Raw genomic sequence first — 22269 nt, 5'->3', positions numbered from 1 at the left:
ATACATGGATATTCCATTCCTAATGGCCCAGAGAAACCTACTCATGGGCATCAGGAGGTAAGTATTTCAAAGGTTTGTTTGTTTTTAACATCGGATATGCTGGCTGAACCAATGAGACAAAGAACGGCCTTGGCTGGTTCTCAGGCCGCTCTCCTTGGTGCCAGAGGTCTAAGGGCCGCACCTGATAAAACGTGTACTTTTCTCCTCAGGGATCGAAGTCTGTCTCGGCCCCGCCCCCATGCGCTGGGCCCCGCCCCGGACGACTCAGCCCTAGGGACTCATGAATATGCAAGTAAGAGGAAGATATTTAAAGAAGACGGCGCCACACGCAGATCTCTAACGCGCGCCTCCCGCCAGGTGCCGGTTCTCAGTCCAAGGCCCACCCCCCTTTGCCTGTGTCCATCGCTGCGTGCGGAAGTGCCGCCAGCATGTCTGACAAACTGCCCTACAAAGTCGGTGAGTTCCAGGACTGCAGCCTGCTGCGACTACTCTGTGCGTGCGGAGGGTTTGTGCGGGATGGCGGCCGCCGGGCTGACCCGGAGCTTGTTGGGGCAGCGGCCGTAAGGCTGCCGAGGGGCCGCCCCGGGCGGCCCCGAAGCCCCTTGAATCACAGTCTCCGCGCGCTCCTGAGCGCGGGGCCGCCTGGGGGCTGGAGTTCTCCCATCGCGACGTGCGGGTCTTGGGAGGCAGCCGCGGACTACAAGTTCCGGCATGCCCCGCGACGCCGCGCGGGCTACCAGCGCCGATCTGGTGGCGCGTTCCGCTTCCAGCGGCTAGGTGGGTGCAGGAAGTGCACCTGGCCGCGGCCTGGAACTAGTGGCCCCCGCTGGAACCTGCCTAGGCATCCAGATCCTGCCTTTTGGCCAACTGGGTTGCCCCAGGCAAGGGCTCACCTTTTTCTTGGCCTCCTACAGGGAAGGCGAGGGCACCCGCTTGTGAAGAGAGGCCTGGAAAGGGAGCCCGAGGCCGCACTGATCCGCTCTCCGGGAACTTTGGGCTAGTTCCTCAACCTGTGGGACCTGCCCAACAGGGACCATCGTGCAGAGAATCACGAATAAAATTTAGGGAGTTTGGAAAAATTCTCCCTCTGCCCCACGGACCAGAAGGCTGATCAAACCTTCACTGAGCTTTTAACTGTGGCATGGACACTACCTTCTAGCTTTATTCTAGATTAACCCATCTTATTCTCATAGCTCTCAAGAATAGTTGAGGGACTATTTTTGCTTTACGATGGATCCTAAAGGTCACTTGTCCACAGTTTTACAGCTGGAAAGTGATGGAGCAGGATTTGAACCAGGGTATCTAGACCTCTGAGCCCACCCTTTTCATCACTGTGTACCAGTGAACACACTTGGAACAACCTTATTTTTACCAATAATCTGTTCAGGTTGATTAGCAGCTTTAAAAGTAAAGTTACTTTAAGTAACTTTAAGGCACCATTAACTCTGCACCGTAAAAAAAAAGTGTAATGGAAATGCTTTTTATATTGAGTATATTACATGTCAAAACTGATCAAATTACATACCTCAAATATGTGCATTTTGTAATTAAAAATAAATTTAAAAAAATTAAATTTAAATTAAAAAAAGTTTTCAATTAAAAAAGACACCATTAATTGGATGAGGTGGTGCACTGTGATAATCTCAGCAGCTCTGGAGGCTAGGACAGGAGGATTGCATGTTCAAGGCCAGCACCAGCAATTTAGCTAGGCCCCAAGCACCTTAGACCCTGTCTTAAAAATAAAGAATTTTTAAAAAAAGGGCTTGTTATGATAAAATTGCTCCTGGGTTAAATTCCCAGTATCCCCTCCCACTAAAAAAGGACCCCCTTAAAGTGGAGAAAGATACCAATATATTTGTATCTGGTGATTTGTGATTACAAAATCTTTTTAGAAGTGGACATTATCCCATTGTACAGAGGAAGAAACTGAAGAATTGACTTGTAAATATTCTGTTGAAATCGTTCATCAGAGTAGACTATTGCCCACATTGTGTAGATGATGACGCTGTAGCCCAGAAAGGCAAGGTCACATTAGTGGAATGGCTGGAATAGGGACTTTGTCATACTGTGGAGGGTCTGGGTAGAGGGCATTGAGTTGTGTGGGTGAACATAAGGGTGGATTTGGAATGGGGGGTCTTGGTTATGTAAGAATGGAGGAAAGAAGCCTCTGTCAAAATCTGCAGATTTTACCCATTTGGCATTTTGTGTAATCCTCAGGGGACACAGCAAGGTTAGGGATGGTTATCCTCACTCTATAGATGAAGAAGGAGAGGTTTAACAAGGGTCTTACTGTTCCTCTTGTGTTCCTGCAATTTCTGCAGGTCCTCAGCTCCCCAGGGTACCAAAAGCCCGAGAACTTGGAGCTCCAGCCCCTTCTGCACCCTTGAAGTTGAGGGTTCCATGGAAAACTCTATGGCTAGCACAGTTTCCATGTGGACATCATTGAAAGTATTATTTTTAGGTTGAGGGACAGATGGTAGTAAAGTAGGTAGGGTAGCACATAACCCATTGTCACTATTGCAGGGCCTTGTGAAGGGTCTGTCTTTGCCTGGCCACCAGACCCACCTTTGCCATTGACTGGCTATGGAATCTGTGGCAAACTCCTGTTTGGGCTTTTTCCTCATTGGTAAAATGCTAGGAGTTGAACTAGGTTCTGATTTTTTTTTTTTTTTTTTGCCACCTCTGGCCAGTGCCAGCCCCTTTTCCTGAATGTGTTCTTTTTTCTTTTCTTTTTTTTAGTTGTAGATGGACAATAACTTTTTATTTATTTATTTTCTTACGTGGTGCTGAGGATTGAACCCAGTGACTCACACATGCTAAGCTAAGCAAGCACATTCTGCCAGTGAGCCACAATCCCAGCCCCTGAATCTTCTCTTGTTCAATTTTTTTTTTTTTTTATACCAGGGATTGAACCCAAGGGTTCTTAACAACTGAGCCACATCCTCAGCTCTTTTGTTTTTTATTCTGAGACTGAATTTCATTAGGTTGCTTACAGCCTCACTAAGTTGCTGAGACTGGCTTTGAGTCTTCGATCCTTCTGCCTTAGCCTCCCAAGCAGCTGGGACTACAGGCATGCACTTTTCATTCATTTCTAACAATAGATAAATATCTGCTGACTTCTTCTCTGTGCCAGGGTCTGCTGGGCACTGGAGATGCAAAGGTGACCCAAGGACAGGTAGGTGGGACAGACATGTAGTATTGTCACTGTTAGCTGCATTATAAGAGTCTCAAGTTCAGGGGAGTCCTTACCCTAGAGAAGGAATTCAAAACCCTAAGGCTACAAAGATTCACCTGGCAAGAATTAGAAAGAGGGAGATGTTTGGAGCCCTGAGGGCTTCCAAATATTTGAGTCTGTTAGTTCAAGAGGAGCCAGGAAGGAAGGAGGAGAAGAACCAGAAGCCAATAAAGCCTGGATTTCTGAGTCATTGCAGTGGTGCTTGCCTGTAATCCCCACCGCTCCAGAGGCTCTGGAGACTGAGACTGGAGGATTGCGAGTTCAAAGCCAGCCTCAGCAACTTAGCAAGGCACTTAGTAACTCAGTGAGACCCTGTCTCTAAACAAAATGTAAAACAGGATGGGGGATGTGGCTCAGTGGTTAAGCACCCCAGGTTCAATCCTCAGTATCAAAAAAAAAAAGTCCCCTGATTGGGGATCAGGCTGGTCTTTGGGCACTTTTTTTTTTTTTTTTGGTATTGGGGATTGAACTCAGGGGCATTTAACCAATGGGGTCCATCTCCTGTGTGTATCTTTAAAAAAAAAAAAAAAAAAAAAAAAAAAAAAAATATATATATATATATATATATATATATATATATATATATATATTATGTATTTGTAGATGGACACAATACCTTTATTTTATGTGGTGCTGGGGATTGAACCCAGTGCCTCACGCATGCTAGGCAAGCACTCTACCACTGAGCCACAAACCCAGCCCTTTTTTTTTTTTTAATTTTGAGACAGAGGCTCACTAAGTTACCAAGGCTGGCCTCAAACTTGGGATCATCCTGCATCAGCTTCCTAAGTTGCTGGGATTATGTGCCCAGCTACTAGACTCATTGAGAAGTGGAGTACTGAGGTTCTGAAGGAGGAGAGAAGATAGGAGATCAGGGACAGCTTGTCTGTTGTAACAGAAAAGCTTGCCTAGTCTGTAAGTCTAAATGAGGAGAGCAGTGGATTCCTTGGAGGAAAAGTGGCATGATCCTGAATTCATTCTTTCTTTCTTTTTCCCTCCCTCCCTTTCTTCCTTCCTTCCTTTGTTGTAGTTGGACACAGTACCTTTATTTAGTTAGTTTTTTTATGTGGTGCTGAGGATTGAACCCAGGGCCCCACATGTGCTAGATGAGATACCACTGAGCCACAACCCCAACCCCAATTTTTTTTTTTTTTTTTTTGGTGGTGCTGGGGATTGAACCCAGGGCCTTGTGCATGTAAGGCAAGCACTCTACCAACTGACCTATATCCCCAGCCCCCTGAATTCTTAATGAATTGTGAAATGAGGTTATTAGTTAATGCGGAGAGGTGTTGGAGGTTTGGGAAAAGTTGAAAAGTAAATTTACTAGAAAAATATTAAATGATTGCTGGAATGTGCTTTGTCCCTTTAGATTTATGATCTTAGTGAATAAGACCTCTTGGTGTGGTTGATTCTCCTTCTGGGTCACTGGCTTAGGTGCAGCAGAGGGTTGGGTTTAACCAGGGTGGGAGTTTTGCCAAGTGAGTTCTCAGAGGAAAGAGGGCAGAGGGATGGAGATTGAAATCCTAAGCTGGGGAAGGAAGAAGTTCTTACCTGACTGGTTGCCATCTTGTTGAAGTTGGGGCAAGAGGGAAAGAATTGGAAAGTTGGGACATGACCAGAGTTGGTTGCTTGAAATCCAGATTTCCAAGGGAGAGCTATCATCCTCAGTGTCTGTCCTCCCAGGGCGGGTGGGCAAGGGGAGTGGTAGGAAGTGGGATCTTGTCAAGGTGCAGCAGGAGTGGTGACCTCCATGGGGGTAGAGTATTTCACCTCTGACACTATTCTGGTGCTGGGATTGAACCCAGGGTCTTGCATGTGCCTACCATTGAACTAGACCTGCAACCCTTCTTGTTTAAAGGTTCAATAGGACGCAGACTGATTCAGTTTCGTTATTTGTTATTAAGCTCTCTAGAGCACAATTGGGCACACTGGTGCAGATCTGTAATCCCAGCAATTTGGGAGGCTGAGACAAGAGGATTGCAAGTTCAAGGCCAACCTGGGTGGCCAATTTAATAAGACTCTGTCTCAAAATAAAATTAGAAAAAGTGCTGGGGTAGGGGTACACACCTGTAATTTCAGCAACTTGGGAGGCTGAGACAGGAGGATTGCAAGTTCAAGGCCAGCCTTAGCATCTTGGTGAGGCCCTAAGCAATGAGACAGCGGCAGAACTTATAATAGTATCCTTTCCTGCTTGAGAATTGGCAAAATTTGAGACATTTGAGGTGTCAGCTAAAGACCAAAATAAACTATTTATTACTGATAACATCAAAGCCAGAGGTGTAGCTTAGTGTAAAAGCCAAATGATCCTGCTAACTGAACCCTGCTTACCCACCAGTCACAGTCAAGAGAGCTGAGAATACCTGATTCCTGCAGGTGGGCAGGTAGGTGCTTGCTTGCAAAAGAAGGGAGAGCCAAACTGAGCATGCCTAGTTTATTCATCTCACATTCATTTATTTTTTTAGCTGACTTAAGTTTTTTTTTTTTTTTTTTTTTAGGGTTGATGGACCTTATTTTATTCATTTATTTATATGTAGTGCTGAGAATTGAACCTAGTGCCTCACACGTGTGAGGCAAGCGGTCTATCACTGAGCCACGATCCCAGCCCATCCTCTCATATTTATTAATCAGACAAGCCAATCCACCTTCCTTGGGACAGAGAATGTTATTTATACGGATGAATTCCCTCCATGTGGAAACATCAGGAGTGGGGAGGAAGCATTTTCATGTTGCCATGGAGCTCAAGGATCTGTGTCAAGTCCAAGATGTTGGATAATATTTGAGTGTTGAATCACCAAAAGTCATAATGTGGAGAGGAAATGGAGCTAAAATTTTTAGGGAATGAGTGACCTGGAGGTGACAGTAGAAAGGAAGGGTGGTGGGAGGTGATAGATCTTTTTTGAAGGGGTACTTCTGTGTTGTAACTTTGGTGTACCTGGGTGATTCTTTGATTAAATGTATTCTCTATAAGACGATAAGCTGCACTTAAACAGGTACCATTGTTTTTCTCTTTAGGCTGCCCAGTTGCATACATAGTTATTAAATGAGAGAATGCAGTGACACATAGTCAAGCCCAGGGGTTTGGGGCCCATATGTGGATCGGGTCTTTACACTGTGCTCATGCTTCGTGGTTGGTGGGAGGAGATGGCTTATGGGACTCCCATTCATCTTGCCCCTGCAGCGGACATTGGCCTGGCCGCCTGGGGACGCAAGGCCCTGGACATTGCAGAGAATGAGATGCCTGGCCTGATGCGCATGCGGGAGATGTACTCGGCCTCCAAGCCACTGAAGGGCGCCCGCATTGCAGGGTGCCTACACATGACAGTAGAGACTGCTGTCCTCATTGAGACTCTTGTCGCCCTGGGTGCTGAGGTAAGACCCACTGCTGTGTGACCCTGGGTGAGTCCCTTCCCCTCTCTGGGTTCCGCCAGGGAAGAAGACTCTACAGGAGTGGGGAGAAGTCCAGGTGTGGGGCCAACTCTGGTCCAGCAGGGTCTCTCCTCCCTATCACTTGAGTTTTCCCTTTCCCAGTGCTGCCACCCTCGTGGTGAATGTTCTACAGATTTTCTCTCTGACCAGAAAGATAGCTTCTGACTGAGCTCAACACACCTTCCTGGCTTTGAGCTCTAGTAGGAAAAACTCAACCTCAAAGTCCTATTTAGTATTCTAAGGACTGCCTTTCATTGTCCCTACTATGGTCATGTGCCTGCCCTGGACCAATCATGCTTTCCAGAAGATTGGAGTGCTCTGATTGATTCAGTCTGGGTCATGTGTACCAATAATTGACAGTTTATTCAAGATCTCAGTGAGTCGTGAAGCAAGGTGGTTTCCAAAGGTGAGCAGGGCAGTGCCAGGCAGCCAAAACCAACAGAGCACTCCAGGGCTCAGTCCTTAGCCCTCTTCTTTTTTCTTCACATTCAGTCTCTTTCTTCCTTTTTTTTTTTTGGTACCAGGGATTTAACCCAGGGGTATTCAACCACTGAGCCACACCCCTGGCTCTTTTTATAATTTATATAGAGACAAGGTCTCACTGAGTTGCTGAGGCTGGCTTTGAACTCGCGATCCTCCTGCTTCAGCCTCCTGAGCTGCTGGGATTACAGGTGTGCGTCACCATCCTGGGCCACATTTAGTCTTGGTGGTCGGATTTTATGACTTTAAATACTGTCTGTATGGTGATGACACCCAGATACCTGTATTTAGGCTGAACTTCTGGAATTCCAGTCTTATACCTTCTGGTTCTAATGTGTCTTTTCCACTTGGAAATCAGGTACATATCTCAAATTAAACATTTTTGAACAAACTTGATTTTTAGCCTTCTGCTCTTCCCGGAGTCTTCCCCATGTCAGTAAGTGGCAACTCCAGCCTTCCAGATTCTCTCAGTTCAGGAAACCTGGACACATGACAGCTCATCACCTCCAGGGTTCCCACTGTGTTTCCTATGGACTTTTCTTCAGTAGCCTCTTTACTTGTCTCTTTGCTTCAACCCTTTCCCTTCTATCAGAGCTGCATCTTGTCACTGCTATGGCTCCCATCCACTCACCCAGTGTGTGGTTGTGGCACTGGCTGGACTGTGGTCCCCAGCCTCTCACACCTAGAACCAGGGCTTTTCCTTCTCCCTGCCCATGACCCTGGTGCTTCTGACCATCAGTGACCTACAGCCTTGTTTTGCCGACCCTTCTAGGTGCGGTGGTCTAGCTGTAACATCTTCTCCACTCAGGACCATGCAGCAGCTGCCATTGCCAAGGCTGGCATTCCAGGTGAGGCCTACTTGCTCCTGGGGCATATGGGAATGCATGAACGGACTCCTCTTCTCCCTGTTTGCTTCATTGACCCCTAGAGCAACAGGCTTCTTACAGCAGGGCAGAGGATCATAGCCTGGTGACCCATAGGAAAGAGCTGCTTTGTTTTACTATCATCTAAAATCCTGGGGAAGTGCTTATTGAGCCATCTCAAGCCTGTGACTAGGATGGGCAGGATCTTATGATTGGGAGCCACATGATATAGAGGAAGAGAAGTTCCTTAAAGGAAGGATGTGGATTTGTTTCCAAAGAACTGGGGAGGGAGAGGGCAGAAAAAGAGCCCAGAGGTCCACTGCAGAGATATGGTAGTGTAAGGGGCTAGGAAGGACCAGGACTAAAGAAGAAGGACTTTCTCATGAACTGCTGGAGAAGGGCACATGTCTGCACTAAGAGGAGGGAGTAGTTAGATCTGATGGTGATTAAGTAGGACATTCAAGATTCCTTCTGATTAGCCACAGATGAGATGAAGAGGGCTTCTTCATAGACTGACTGGGATTAAATGGGCATGTCCCACAGGCCTCAGCCTTGGCTGGGTTCCATGACCTCATGAAAGGCCTTATTTTCAAGACCATTATATTCTCTACTTGTGGGGAAAGGCAGCCGGCCCTGCTTGGCCTATGTCCTTTGCTCACAGTAATTTCCTGGGAACCCCACACCTGTGTCCTTGTTACTCCATATGATGGGAGGAGCACAGCTGGCCCTCAATAGCTCTGGGTTCTGTGCCTCTCTGGGATACCATGCTACATGATACAGGTACATCTTAGGCTCTCTCTGGGTGTAAGTGGTGACAGTGGTAACGCCTGCCCCGCAGGGCTTCTATAAGGAAAAATGAGATGCAGTATAAAGCGATAGAGTAATGTCTGGCACAGAGAAAGTGCTTCATTTGTAGTAGCTGCTATTAGTAATTTTTTGGCCAGACATTGCCTGAGACTACCCACCACAGAGGCTGCTGTGCCCTTAAGACCTTTCAGAACAGAACAATGTCTGGATCCAGCCATGTGGTTTCCACTGAGTAGGAGGTCTCACTATGGGTGGGAGCTCTGGTCTGTGTGGGTTGATACCCCAGTCCTTGGGGCTTAGGCAGAAGGGGATGAGAAAGGAACAATTTCCACATACTTGTACCTGTGGGGCTATACTTGGCCTCTGTCTCATTTAATCTGTACTGTTGTGAGCCCCATATACAGAGGAAGAAACTGAAGCTCAGAGAAGTGAGGTGATTAGCTCAAGGTTATATAGCTGGTAAGCGGCAGAGCTAGGATTTGAACTTAGATCTCTCTGGTTCCAAGTTGTGTTTGTACCCCTGCTGGGTTCTCAGGGCTGGAAGTGGCTGGGCATGGAAATTAGGAAGGAGGTAGCATTGGCCTGCCTGGGCAATTCCCTTGAGCAGAGGTGCCGATGGGGAAGGTCAGGCCCTGATGTGCCACTCACCCTCCAGTGTATGCCTGGAAGGGTGAAACAGACGAAGAGTACCTGTGGTGCATCGAGCAGACACTGTACTTCAAGGATGGGCCCCTCAATATGATTCTGGACGACGGTGGAGACCTTACTAACCTCATCCACACAAAGTACCCACAGCTTCTGTCAGGTGAGCAGGGCCAGGGGGTGGGCTGGGTGCCCGAGGCCTGGAAAAATGCCCAGATTCTGTGGAAGACAGGAGGACATGAGACTCTTGCAGGCAGACAGGCTGGGGCCCGGCCTCTGGGATTTCTGCCGACTCAGGGCTGGGTGGCTGAGGTTGCTGGCTGAGTTGATAGCCCAAGGGCTGGCATAATGCCAAGACTGAGAATAGCTGGAAAGGAGCCAGCTTTGTTAAAAGCAGGGTGGGGAGGAGAGTATCTGGGGAGTGGTATATGGAGAGTGCAAAGGCCCTGAGGCAGGAAAGGAATGACTATTAATAGGAAGCTAGCATGGCTGCAATGGATGGAGGGAGCCTTCCTTAGGGAATATTCCACGATGTGGAGCTTTAGTTGAAGGCCAGGTGTGACCTAAAAATGCTATAAGAAAGTTTGGCTTAAACCTGAGGGAAAAGGAAATAATTGGAGGGTTTTGAGATTTCTGTTAAAATATACATGAAAAAAGTGGCTACAACTGCTTTATGGAGGATGAACTGTGGCAGGAAGACTAGGTGAGAAATGATGGCAGCCACAATCATTTGGGTGTGGTGGCACATGCCTGTAATCCTAGTGACCTGGGAGATTGAGGCAGGAGGATTGTCAAAATCAAAGCCAGCCTCAACAAATTAGCGAGACCTTCAGCAACTTAAGGGATGGGGATGTGGCTCAGTGGTTAAGCACTCCTGGGTTTAATCCCTGGTACCAAAAATAAATAAATAAAACCAGAAGAAGAAAAAGTGATAATAGCAGTGAGAATGGAGAGTTTGGGAGAGGCTGGGAGGTGGAATCATCTGGCCTGGTGATGGATTCCTTGTAGGAGGGCATCTCGTGGCTCCTCCCTTATGTTGGCCTGGGTGATTGGGTGGAGTGTACTGTCAGTCACGGAGCTGGGAACCCTGAAAGACGAATGGCATTATGGGATAAAGATGGGGAATTTAGGTGAATCAGAGCTGGTCTGTGACATTCTTTCCCTTTTGTTCAGGCATCCGAGGCATCTCTGAGGAGACCACAACTGGGGTCCACAATCTATATAAGATGATGGCCAATGGGATACTGAAGGTTCCGGCCATCAATGTCAATGACTCTGTTACCAAGGTGAGTCCTTGGGGCAGTGCCAGCTCCAGCTTAGAGAGTCCTTCACAGATGGCACCAAGTGAGCTACAGATGTGATGATTGTGCGCAGTGGTAGCAGGCTATAGAGACATGGGCAAGGGCTGTTCCCAGACCCTGAGGGATTTTCAGACCCATGTTATCATCTTCCTGAAGAAGCCTACCCAGGAAGGCTGCAGACCAGGGACATGAAGCCATCATCTGAGGGGAAAAGGGGTATAGACCAAGGGTAACAAGTACATTAAAGAAGGAAAAAACTGCACAGTGGGCCTCAGACCTGGGTTTCAAGAGCATTGTCTTTGGCTGTCACGAGCTTTAAAATTAACCCAGTTCTTTGATCCAGCAGTCTCTCCTAGTGATTGATGCCTAGAAGGCTTCTGGACCAGCAGGAAAGACTAGGGAGAAGGTCTTGGAGCTGATTAGGGTGAGGGGCATGTTGGGCATTGGATGGTCGGGGGGAGTCCCAGAGGGGTTTAGCCAGGCCGAGTTGCTGAGTGGGCCTGAGGCTTGGGGCCCTATGGAACAATTCTGAAGCCTAGCCCCAAGACCTTGTTTGTCCCCATCATCCCTGTCCTCTCTCTTTTCAGAGTAAATTTGACAACCTCTATGGCTGCCGGGAGTCCCTCATAGATGGCATCAAACGGGCCACGGATGTGATGATTGCGGGCAAGGTGGCAGTAGTAGCCGGCTATGGTGACGTGGGCAAGGGCTGTGCCCAGGCCCTGAGGGGCTTTGGGGCTCGTGTCATCATTACCGAGATTGACCCTATCAATGCGCTACAGGCTGCCATGGAAGGTATGATAAGGTGGGGTCGACACTGGGGCCAGGGGAGAGACAAGCCCCTCCTGGATAACCCATGGCTACTGTCTCCACAGGGTATGAGGTGACTACCATGGACGAGGCTTGCAAGGAGGGCAACATCTTTGTCACTACCACAGGCTGTGTGGACATCATCTTGGGCCGGTAGGTGCCAGTGGGCATCCTGGGGAGCAAAGGAGGGGTGTAGACTTGTGACTGCTCTTTGTCTCTGATGGTCTCCTGTGGGCTTGGGCTCCCTGACAGGCACTTTGAGCAGATGAAGGATGATGCCATCGTGTGTAACATTGGGCACTTTGATGTGGAAATTGATGTGAAGTGGCTCAATGAGAATGCTGTGGAGAAGGTGAACATCAAGCCCCAGGTGAGAGGCCCTAGCTCTGCCGGCACCTGCAGTGGAGGACTGAGCCCACCTGCTTTGGGCTGCCCCCCAGGAAGAGCAGATTAGGAGGCTGTTGCCAGCAGGGGTGTGGGAAAGAGCCTGGTTTCAGAGCTAGTACTGAGATGGCAGATTTGATCCTGAAGGCAGCCAGAATCCCTAACCATATTAGGTAGGTGAACTGTGTACATCATGAGGTTGCTGTCTCATGCTGCTACTGTGTGGAGCATGGAAACTAGCATGGGGGCAGGGGAGGCTTTGAGAGGGTGCTCTCAAAACCCTGCAGAGGTGTTGGCAACCAGCACTCTAGGAGAGTGTTGGGGATGATGGACTGGAGTCAGACAAGGGGAAGAATTTGAAAAGGATGCTGGGTTTCTGGCTGGAACAGCTGTGTGAAAAGTGGGCTGCTTACTCTTGGAGAGTGTTGGGGATGATGGACTGAAGTCTGGCTGGAACAGCTGTGTGAAAAGTGGGCTGCTTACTGGTCAAAGGACAGGTTTGCAGTGGGCCATCGAGAGATGAGTTCCTTTGGGGTGTGTGAAATATTATTTGGCTTATATTTATGTGTGTATATGGGATTGGACCTAGGGCCTTGTGTGTGATAAGCACACACTCTGCCACTGAGCCATACTCCCTTCCCTTAAGCAAACTCTGAGCTATCTCTCCTAGTAATTAATCCTTGAGTATATACAAGTTGTTGATCTTTTTTTTTTGTACCAGAGGTTAAACCCAGGGACTCTTTACCACTGAGCTATATCCCTAGCCCTTTTTGTTTTTTATTTTGATACAGGGTCTCTAAATTGCTGAGGGCCTCACAAAATTGCTGAGCATGGCCTGGAATTTGTGATCCTCCTGCCTCAGCCTCCCAAGTTGCTGAGATGACAGGCCTGCCCCACCACACCTGGAGATCATTTAAAAAAAATTTTTTTTTTTTTTTTTTTTAAGTTTTAAGAGGAGAAAGCCTGCTTGTGGGGTTCTTTGAGTTAGTGCCTCATCTTTGAGATGTTGTACAGAACGTGTAGACACAGAGTTGACCAAAGCCCTAAGACTGCCCAGTCAGAGCCACACCATGGGACCAGCCAGGAGCCTAGAGCCTCTGGGGGGCAGGCAAGCCTCCATGGACATACCACACACACATGCCCCACCCTACTCCTGGGCCCTCTGCCTGTGGGAGGTCTCCTTGGGTAGGTCCTGTGCTAGCCTGCAGTGTCAGTTCCTGGCTAGGTGGAGGGTGCCTCCTTCTTTCTGCTGAGAGTGCCTGGTGCCACAGCGGGGCTTGCTTCCCTGGCAGCCAGAAAGATGTTCTACAAAGGTATCACAGGCTTACTTCAGGGTGATGGATCTCTCTTCTCTAAGATCTCCTCCAAAGCTGGGCTCTGTCCTCACTCTCAGAATTCCTGCAGTTTGTCAGCCTCCTTCCCAACTTCATCTCTTAAGAACCTGTACGCTCAGGCCATCTTGGACCCTTCTTCCTGAATATTGCACCACACTCCTGTTTCTGGTTACCTTTTTAGCCAGCTCCTTTTGTTTGGAGCAGAGGAGTGCCCTTTTCCTTGCCATTCTCTAAGCTCCAGCTCAAGGGACTCACTTCCTAGCCAGCTCCTTGGGTGGTGGGCAGTCCCCCTGTGCTCTGTACAGCCCCATTGTGCAGCACCCATTTTGTTGCAGTTAGGTCACTGGCTTTACCTCCACTGCTGTACCATGAGGAGGGAGAAAGCAAATTTTTGTGTGTTTAGATACCTGGAAGAAGTGGAAGATTGAGGGCACTGAGACTGGGAATTTCTCCTCTTTCATTTACTGAAGCAGGAGTTCTTGACCTCTGCAGACAGACAGACACACATACACACACACACACACACACACACACACACACCCTGTGGCCTGGAATCTGGGAGTAGAGCCCGGCATCCCCATTTTTAAGGTTCCCAATGTGATTCCAACATGCAGCTCAAGCTGAGTGTCCTTGCACTCAGCTTTACTAAGCTTTTCTAAGTTGCATTCAACTTTCTAATGGTGGTTGAAAGCTGGGATACGTCCTCAGGCTGACAAGGCTGACAGGTGGCACTTGTAAACTTCAGTTTCTTTGTCTATGAAAGGGAAATTATAGTAGTTCTTAAATCATAGTGTTGTTTTAGGAGGGCGTGTCGTAGTTACATGTAAAGGACTTAGTACAGGGTATCTGGCATATATTAGCTGCATTTACTCGGTGCCTCGTGTAAAGCCAAGTGCTATACAGGTAGCAGCTTACTAAATTCTCATAGCAGATCTGTAAGGTTATTGGCTATTAGTTATTCACTGTGTGTGCCAGCCTTGTGTGGAAGTTGTTCTGGTGCATTCCAGGCCCCTGCTAGGTGCGGTGGGAGGCAGGGGTAGACTGGGCAGTGTCCCACCAGCCCTCACTGTTGCCCTGGTGACCTGCAGGTGGACCGCTACTGGCTGAAGAATGGGCGCCGCATCATCCTGCTTGCTGAGGGCCGGCTGGTCAACCTGGGTTGTGCCATGGGCCACCCTAGCTTTGTGATGAGCAACTCCTTCACCAACCAGGTGCTGGCACAGATTGAGCTGTGGACCCACTCAGACAAGTACCCTGTTGGGGTTCACTTCCTGCCTAAGAAGGTGAGTTCTTGCCTCCATCTCAAGCCAGGGGTCATGTGTTTGATCCTGGGCTTCCCACACAGAACTTGCTAGAATTTATAAGGAAAGTGTCTGCCTTCCCTCTTAGAGGTCCCCACAGGGTTCTATACAGTGCTAAAATTATTCTCCCCATGTGACAAAAGAGGAAACAGGCCCACTGAGGCCCAGAGGAATCTGTGGGGAGTGACTCCTTATAGTACATCCAGAGTGGCTTACCCTTTCTGATCCTCAGGTTCCTTATTGGGTAACCAGTAAGAGTAGCTCTTGTTCTTCCAGCCTTTGGCTGCTGGAGAGGCTGTGATAGATCTTGATACCACCCTTCTACCCCTTGGTTCTGACAACTGAGGAAGAATATCTACTTGGCCTGGAGCATGTACCCTCTGGACCAGCCAACTCTTTCCCCTTCATGTCCCTGAGCCACTGTTCTACTGTACCAAATGTTTTACCCAGAAGGACCTTAAGTTACCCTGTTGTGTGCAGCCTGCCAGGTCCTTAGGCTTGTTGTAGGGTCTGTTTAACCATTGTGGCACACTTGCCTTCTGATGTGGTTGCTGGGAAAATGAAATCATCCTGAGCTAGGCTGGGGCGAGTAAAGGGATGATTTAGTTGGTACTCAGAGTACTTTCTCTAGGCTTAAGTTTCTTCTTCTGTTAAAAACCAGTATAAACCCTGCCCTTCCTGCTTCTTAGGGATGTTTGTGAGACTCCAGTGAAATAGTAGATGTGAAACCACTTGGGAGTGTAAAAGCTTTCTGAGCTGGGCTGTGATTAGAGGTTGTGGTGCCATCTTGGGATGGGACTTGGGGCCCTCGGGGAAGAGAGAGGTCCCACCCAGAGCTAGAAGCTGAGAAAAGTGACAGCCACACTCAGAATTGACCCTTCTCTTAACTACAGCATCTTGACCTTCTTTTCAGGCTCCTTTCATGCATTTTGGCACTGGTCAAAGTTAGAGGTTTGCCTTATATAACTCCAGCCTCCATCCCCCTTGGTTTCTGCTCCATCTCTTCAAAACTGCCCTGGAGGCTCTAGCTCAGATGCTTAATACACATTTTGGGAGCCAGGTGGCTCCCAAATGTTCAAATCCTAGCTTTGTCATTCACTAGCTGTGTGACTTTGGGTGAGTCATTTCATCTTTTATAACCTTGACGTTCTCATTTGTAAAAAGAGGTGGCAGGGTTTTGGTTTTTTGTTTTGTTTTGTGTTTTTGGTACTGGGGATTGAGCCCAGGAGTGCTTTACTACTAAGCCATATCTCCAGCTCTTTTTATTTTTTATTTTGATTCAGGGTCTCACTAAGTTGCTTAGGGGCTCACTAATTTGCTGATATTGGTCTCAAACTTGTGATTCTCCTTCCTCAGTCTCCCGAGTCACTGGGATTACAGGTGTACAACACCATGCCTGGTTAGGATGGCAGTTTTATTAGTTAGGATCCTTTTGGTAGCCAGTAATAGAAATTGGTTCAAATCAGGGTGTTTATCTATTGCTACAAGCATTTGACCTCAAAACTTACTGGCTTAAAACAGTAAACATTTAGCTAGGTGCATGGCATGCACCTTTAGTCCCAGTTACTTGGGAAGCTGAAGGCAGGATTGCTTGAACCTGGGCAACATAGTTAGGTGCTGTCTCACAAAACAAAACAATAAACATTTATTTCTGCTTCTGTGGGTAGGAGTTTGAGATCAGCTTAGCTCTCTGGTTTTGACCGAAGATCATTTTCAAGAGGTTGCAATTAAGATTTCTGCCAGGGCTGCAAACATCTGAAGACTTGACTGGGTTGAAAAATCTGCCTTCACATCACTGTTGATGGGAGATCTCAGTTTCTCTCTCCTATGTCTCTTCATAGAGCTGTTTGCATGTCCTCATGAGATGGCAGCTGGCTTCCCTGAGTGAGTGACCCAGGGGAGAGCAAGGAGGAAGTCACATTGCTTTTTATACCTTGTCTCCAGAGTCATACTCATTACTTCTGCTTTATTCTGTTCATTTGAATTGAGTCATTCAAGGGATAGAGAATTAGGATCTCTTTTTTCTCTCTCTCTCTTTCTTTCTTCTTCTTTTTTTTTTTTTTGAGACAAGGTCTTATTGTGTTGCCCTGGCTGGCCACAAACTTGCCATCCTCCTGCTTCAGCCTCCCAAGTAGCTGGGATTACAGTGTGAATCAACATGCCTGGTTAGGTTCTTCCTCTTTTTTTTTTTTTTTTAGTTGTTGATGGACCTTTATTTTATTTTCTTGTTTATATGTGGTGCTGAGAATTGAATCCAGTGCCTCATGCATACTAGGCAAGCACTCTGCTCTCAGGTTCTTCCTCTTGAAGGAAGGAGTATCAAAGAATGTATGAATATATTTAGTTATTTGTTTATTAATTCATTTATTTATTTTTGTTGTTCTGGGGTTTGAATTCTAGGTCTTGCACATATGGATATATTTTAATCAAAAAAGGAAACCGTTTAATGAGGAAAAAGGAGTGTTTGGGCAGTATGGTGGGTCTAAGATCCACACACTGGATTCAAGATTCAGTGTCATCATATCTCTGATTGTTTTGGGTATGGGGGTTGCTGGGAATTGAACCCAGGGCCTTGTACACGCTGAGCATGTGTTCTACCACTGAGTGACACTCTAGCTCCATAGTTCTGTTTTTCTCTGTGTCTTGACTCTTGATTTCTCTACATTCATTTCACTTGTCAAGTAGACTTGCTACTGGTGAACTGAGATTGATTACCCTTCTCTGTTTAGGAATCCCAGTGTAAACAGAATCCCCTGACTCTATCTGTCATGGAAAATATGTCCTGGACTGACGACAAATTCCAGAGAAGCATTATAGTTAGCTGCTTAAATTGGTGGAAGATGAGGAAGGAGATATAATCAGTGGTCCCACTGGGACTACTTGGTGGGGAGATGTGCAGCCAAAACAACACACCCACTGAGGCTGGCTGTGAGAATAGAATGAGGTATAATGTGTTCAGTTGGCAGATACCCCAACTGAACAGTTTCTGCCTTTCTTGGTAGCTGGATACAAGTGCAGGGTCCCTGAACATGGCACTAATTCCAGGTTTTTCTTTGTTTTTCCCTAGCTGGATGAAGCAGTGGCCGAAGCCCACCTGAGCAAACTTAATGTGAAACTGACCAAGCTGACTGAAAAGCAGGCCCAGTACCTGGGCATGTCCCGTGATGGCCCCTTCAAGCCTGATCACTACCGCTACTGAGCCAGGACTGCCTGTCACCTTCCAGCTGCTATCCCTGTCCAGGCCCCACTTCTCCAAGACAAATGGCACCATCTTTGCAATTACTTTGTCAATGTCCCCCATCAATTCACTGGGGCTGGGCACTCAGTCTTTGGCTTGTGCTGCATCCCTCATTGTTCCAACTGTGCCAAGGGGAATTGAGAGACCCTGGTCAAGATGCAGATACAGGGCAGATATCCACAGGGAACCTTGAGCTTAGGGGTTGTGGTACTGCTCATTAGTCAGTGCTTTCTTAGAGGGGAAGTTGGTAGTGGTGGTCACAAAGCCCATGCACTTTATACAGGCCTCACCTGGTCTGTGAACTAAGATCTCTGTGCTTCGTTTACCAGTTCACTGGTTTTTCAGCCTATGACAGATAAAAAGGAGCCATATCAAAGGACAAAGAAGAACTGTGGAGTTTGAATCTTCCCGAGAGCTTCATTTACTTCATGGTGGGTCTTCTCAAACCTCAGAACCCCTATTTCACAGGGGTTAGAATAGACTGTTAAAAGACAGCCAAGAAAGGACAAGAGAAATCACAGCCAGAGATTGAGAGAGGCCAGAAAAACACAAATAGGCGTAAATCTGCCACCACTTTGTAACATGATAGTTCGTACCACAACCCTGGGTTAAAAAGATTAATTTTGGTTTATGATGTTTATATATTGTTTCGAATGTTAAAAGAAAGCAGGAAGGTGGGTAAATAAAATTTTGGTGCCTAAAAGGATTTTGAGCCTTTATCATATAATCTACTGCCAGTACTGTAGGCCTTGAAGTAGAGGTTATTGTCATGTACTGGTGAAGATTGAGAAGACCAGGGTTTGACTCTGTGGGATGGTAAGGGCTGCAGGCAGGTTCTTAGACTTCAAAGGATTGGTAAAGAGGGGACTCTTCTCCCTCCCTCCCCCCCACCCCCCAGGGAACTCTCTTTTCAGATGTGTCTTATAAATAATCTGTTTCTGTAACCAAATCTGAGACTGTCATTTAATTGGAGAATTTAACCCATTTATAATTGTAATCACTGTTTGCATTTTCCTGTGTGTATGTGTGTGTGCGTGTGCGCGCCTGTTTGTATTTTTTTCTTCCCCATTTCCACTTTTCTTTGGATTGATCCAGTGTACCATGAGGGGGCTATTACTTATTGACACTAGTGTGCCAGGGGCACAACAATCTTAGTAATATTTTTAGCTAATTTTGTAGATGAGAATGGTGACTCGGGTGGCTTTCCTAAAACCCTCCCCCACCAAAGACCTCATCATGATTTGAATCACAGGAAGGTGTGTGGGGAATTGGGTTCCTCCTGTTTGCCTAAATGAGCACTTATGGGTTCTTGGAAATCAAATAGAAGAAAGAACATATCTAGGGAGGGTAACCAGACTGTTCAAAGGGCCAGCCACTGAATGGAAGGCCTGATGGGAGATGTATGTTTGAGTGACCTGGCTGCTGGGATATCAAAGCTAGAGAGAAAGCATGGACGTAAATGGCTTTGCTATCTCTTGGCATTTCCCCTTTCTGCCCAGCTTCAGAGTTCAGTGCCTGGCAGCAGTAGGAGAAAGGCATCAGGGAAGCTTGAGTAGATTTTGAAAGAACTTGAAGATTTTAGCAGAAATTGAAGTCAAGGGCATTCCAAGTGACAGAACAAGTGAGTGAGGGGATATTAAAGAGGGCAAGAGTTACAGACTTGAGAGCTGAATAAACAAGGGACTGTGAGGTACCAGAGGTTAAGGCTGTTTGCCAATAAGCTTTCCAACTGTAAGTGCACACCCTGTGCTTGACACTCCCTTGTCTGTATTTGGCATTGAAACTACCTCTTCTGTTTGAGGAAGATGCATCTGAGTGCCAAGAAGGATCTTGTTTGCTGTTTGTTCTGTTTAGTTTTTGCAGTACTGGGAATTAGACTCGGGTGCTTTACCACTGTGCTATATCCCCAGCCCTTTTCATCTTGAGATAGGGTCTTGCTAAGTTCCTAAGGCTGACCTTGATCCTCCTGCCTCAGCTTCCCAAGTAGTAACTGGGATTATAAGTGTGTGCCACCATGCCTGGTGAGCCTGCGTCATACTCCATGGCCTATAGTCAGGCATGAGGGGCTGAACTCATTCAGGCTTAGGTACTCATCAGGGGATGATCCTCACCTGTTTTTCCTGAGTGTGCATAGTTGAAGTTGTGTAAGTTGCATGCATATGTGATATGATTGCTGAAAATTGTGAACTTTGATAATTCAACTATTACCAGTTGCCAGGGACATACTTACCAGCTGATCAAGATGCCAATGGTCAAAACAGATCAGTTACCTGTTTTGACCTGCTGCTACTTCTTGCACACCCTTTGTGTGTCAAGCTTTGTGTTGAGTAAACACTTTTTAGGTATGATCTTATTCATTAGGAGATCTTTGTCAAGACTTGAATCCCTGTGGTATGTAACAGGAAACTGAGGGTCTAAGAGGAGCCTTAAGGATGAGCTGTACTGGTGGGACTCAGACCAAAATCCAAATCCTTTCCACACCCATAGGCCCAGGTTTAGGAGAAAAAGAATCTGGTTTGAGACTCCCCATCACTAGGATCAGTCACTCCGAAACTGTCCCTAAGGGCAAGACTGGCAGCCGAGAGGGCTGTTAAAGCCTCACCTGGCATGATGTCTTAGAAAGAAGGAGACTGCTGTTCATCTGAGCTGGAGAGGTTACACTGCACAGCTGCTGAGCAGCTCCTTCCTAAGGACCCCTTCCCTGTGTAAGTCTGTTTCCACCCAGACACAGGGACACAGGTGGATGTTTCCAGATGTTTCTTTCCATGCAATCCCCTACCTCTGATCCCTCGGGTGTTCTGGTTTCTGTTATTTTGTTGCTTTGCTTTACTCTTTGGAGATGTCTTGCCAGTTCTCAGAACATTCCTTTTTTTTTAAACTCTCCTTTCACATCTGGTCTCAGATGTACCTCTGATCTCAGGTCTGCTAATCTGTCACATGTGTGACACTGACCATGTACCCATAATGAAAGATGATGATGTGTCTCCTGCTCCCCCACCCCCTTTCTTTGTGGGTGGGTGGGGTGCTGGTGTTTGAACCCAGGGTGCAAGGCAAACACCCTACCAACTGAGCTATATCTCCAGCCCCCCACCCCCATTCTTGATGTCAGTGGTAGAGCACTTGCCTAACACATGCAAGGTCCTGGGTTTGATCCCCAGCGCTGGAAAGAAAAAAAAAAAAAAACTTCTTCATGGGGAAGGAAAGTTCTGCAGTATCTGGTATCTGGACTGGCTCTTGTATTTTTTTCCAGGAAAGGGAGAAGGGTAGATGAAGCCTAGGGGTTTATGGAGCAGTGAGTTGAGATTTGGAAGGAGAATAACTGGGCCTGCTGTTGATATATCATGTTATTTGAGATAGGAATAGAAATATCTACCTTGGTTAGGTGCAGTGGTGTATGCCTGTAATCCCAGCAGCTCTGGAGGCTGAGGCAGGAGGATTGCAAGTTCAAAGCCAGCCTCAGCAATTTAGTGAGGCCTGAAGCAACTTAGACTGTCTCAAAGTAAAAAATAAAAAGGGCTGGAGATGTGGCTTAGTGGTTAAGCACCACCCTGGATTCAGTCCCTGATATAAAAAGAAAAAAAAATCTACATCAGATGGTTATTTTGGTGTTCAAATGATAATATTTATGTGAAGAGGTATTTTTATTTTTTTGTACTTGAGATTGAACTTAACCACTGAGCCTCATTGCCAGCTCCTTTTATATTTTGGGACAGGTTCTCACTAAATTGCTTAGTGCCTTGCTAATTTGCTGAGTCACCTCAATGTGCAATCTTCCTACCTCTTGAGTCACCACACCTGGCTCTAATTTATGTTTTTATTTTTCAGTACTAGAGATTGAACCCAGTATGTCACGTATGTTAGGTAAGCCTTAACCACTGAGTCACATCTCTAGCCCCATAACATACTAATTTAAAATGCTTAGTGTGAGGCCAGGTGCAGTGGTGCATTCCTGTAATTCCAGTGGTTTGGGAGACTGAGGCAGGAAGAGTTCAAAGCCAGCGTAAGTAACTTAATGAGGCCCCAAGCAACTTAGTGAGACCCTGCCTCAAAAAAGAAGGGCTGGGGATGTGAATCCCCTAGGTTTGATCCCTAGCACCAAAAATAAATAAATAAATAAGGTTTCACCTGGGGGCTGAGGGATTAGCTCAGTGGTAAAGCCTTTGCCCAGCATGGATGAGGACCTAGGTTCCATCTCCAGCATTGGGGGGAAAAAATCAGGGCAACATCTCAGGGCTACATGCTTAGCCCTGGCATCTTTAATATTTGAAAATCATTGCTTCAGAATATGTCAGAATTCTGGAACTGGAAACGTCCTCAATAGATTGAAGAGTCTAGCCCCTCTTAGGGCCAATTATGGATTTTGCTCCCCACAGGAACCATATCCGTGATTTTCACTTGGAGAATTATTACATATTACACAGGGATTTTTGGAATTGTCAATTGTCAAT

The 22269-nt window shown here is 46.8% G+C and overlaps 1 protein-coding gene across 1 annotated transcript; it reads left to right on the top strand.

Annotated features, from left to right (window-relative positions):
• Window positions 1-296: 296 nt before the first annotated feature.
• On the top strand, window positions 297-18527 carry Ahcy (adenosylhomocysteinase). Its single transcript, XM_027945225.2, has 10 exons — window positions 297-456; window positions 6414-6604; window positions 7914-7989; window positions 9467-9616; window positions 10627-10739; window positions 11342-11549; window positions 11630-11717; window positions 11817-11934; window positions 14371-14565; window positions 17651-18527. The coding sequence occupies exons 1-10, from the start codon at window positions 429-431 to the stop codon at window positions 17780-17782; spliced, it is 1299 nt and encodes a 432-aa protein (XP_027801026.1). The 5' UTR covers window positions 297-428; the 3' UTR covers window positions 17783-18527.
• The last annotated feature ends 3742 nt before the right edge of the window (window positions 18528-22269 follow it).

Source organism: Marmota flaviventris, chromosome 2, assembly GCF_047511675.1.
Source record: "Marmota flaviventris isolate mMarFla1 chromosome 2, mMarFla1.hap1, whole genome shotgun sequence".
Classification (NCBI taxonomy): Eukaryota; Metazoa; Chordata; class Mammalia; order Rodentia; family Sciuridae; genus Marmota; species Marmota flaviventris.
Note: the sequence above shows the minus strand (reverse complement) of the source record. Positions and strands in the feature narration are given on the sequence as shown.

Excerpts from the sequence above, each read along its gene's own strand:
- Ahcy (XM_027945225.2), top strand. The coding sequence starts at position 429 with ATGTCTGACAAACTGCCCTACAAAGTCG. Across the intron at positions 10,740-11,341 it reads TCAATGACTCTGTTACCAAG|AGTAAATTTGACAACCTCTA; the intron begins GTGAGTCCTTGG and ends CTCTCTTTTCAG. Across the intron at positions 11,550-11,629 it reads GCTACAGGCTGCCATGGAAG|GGTATGAGGTGACTACCATG; the intron begins GTATGATAAGGT and ends CTGTCTCCACAG.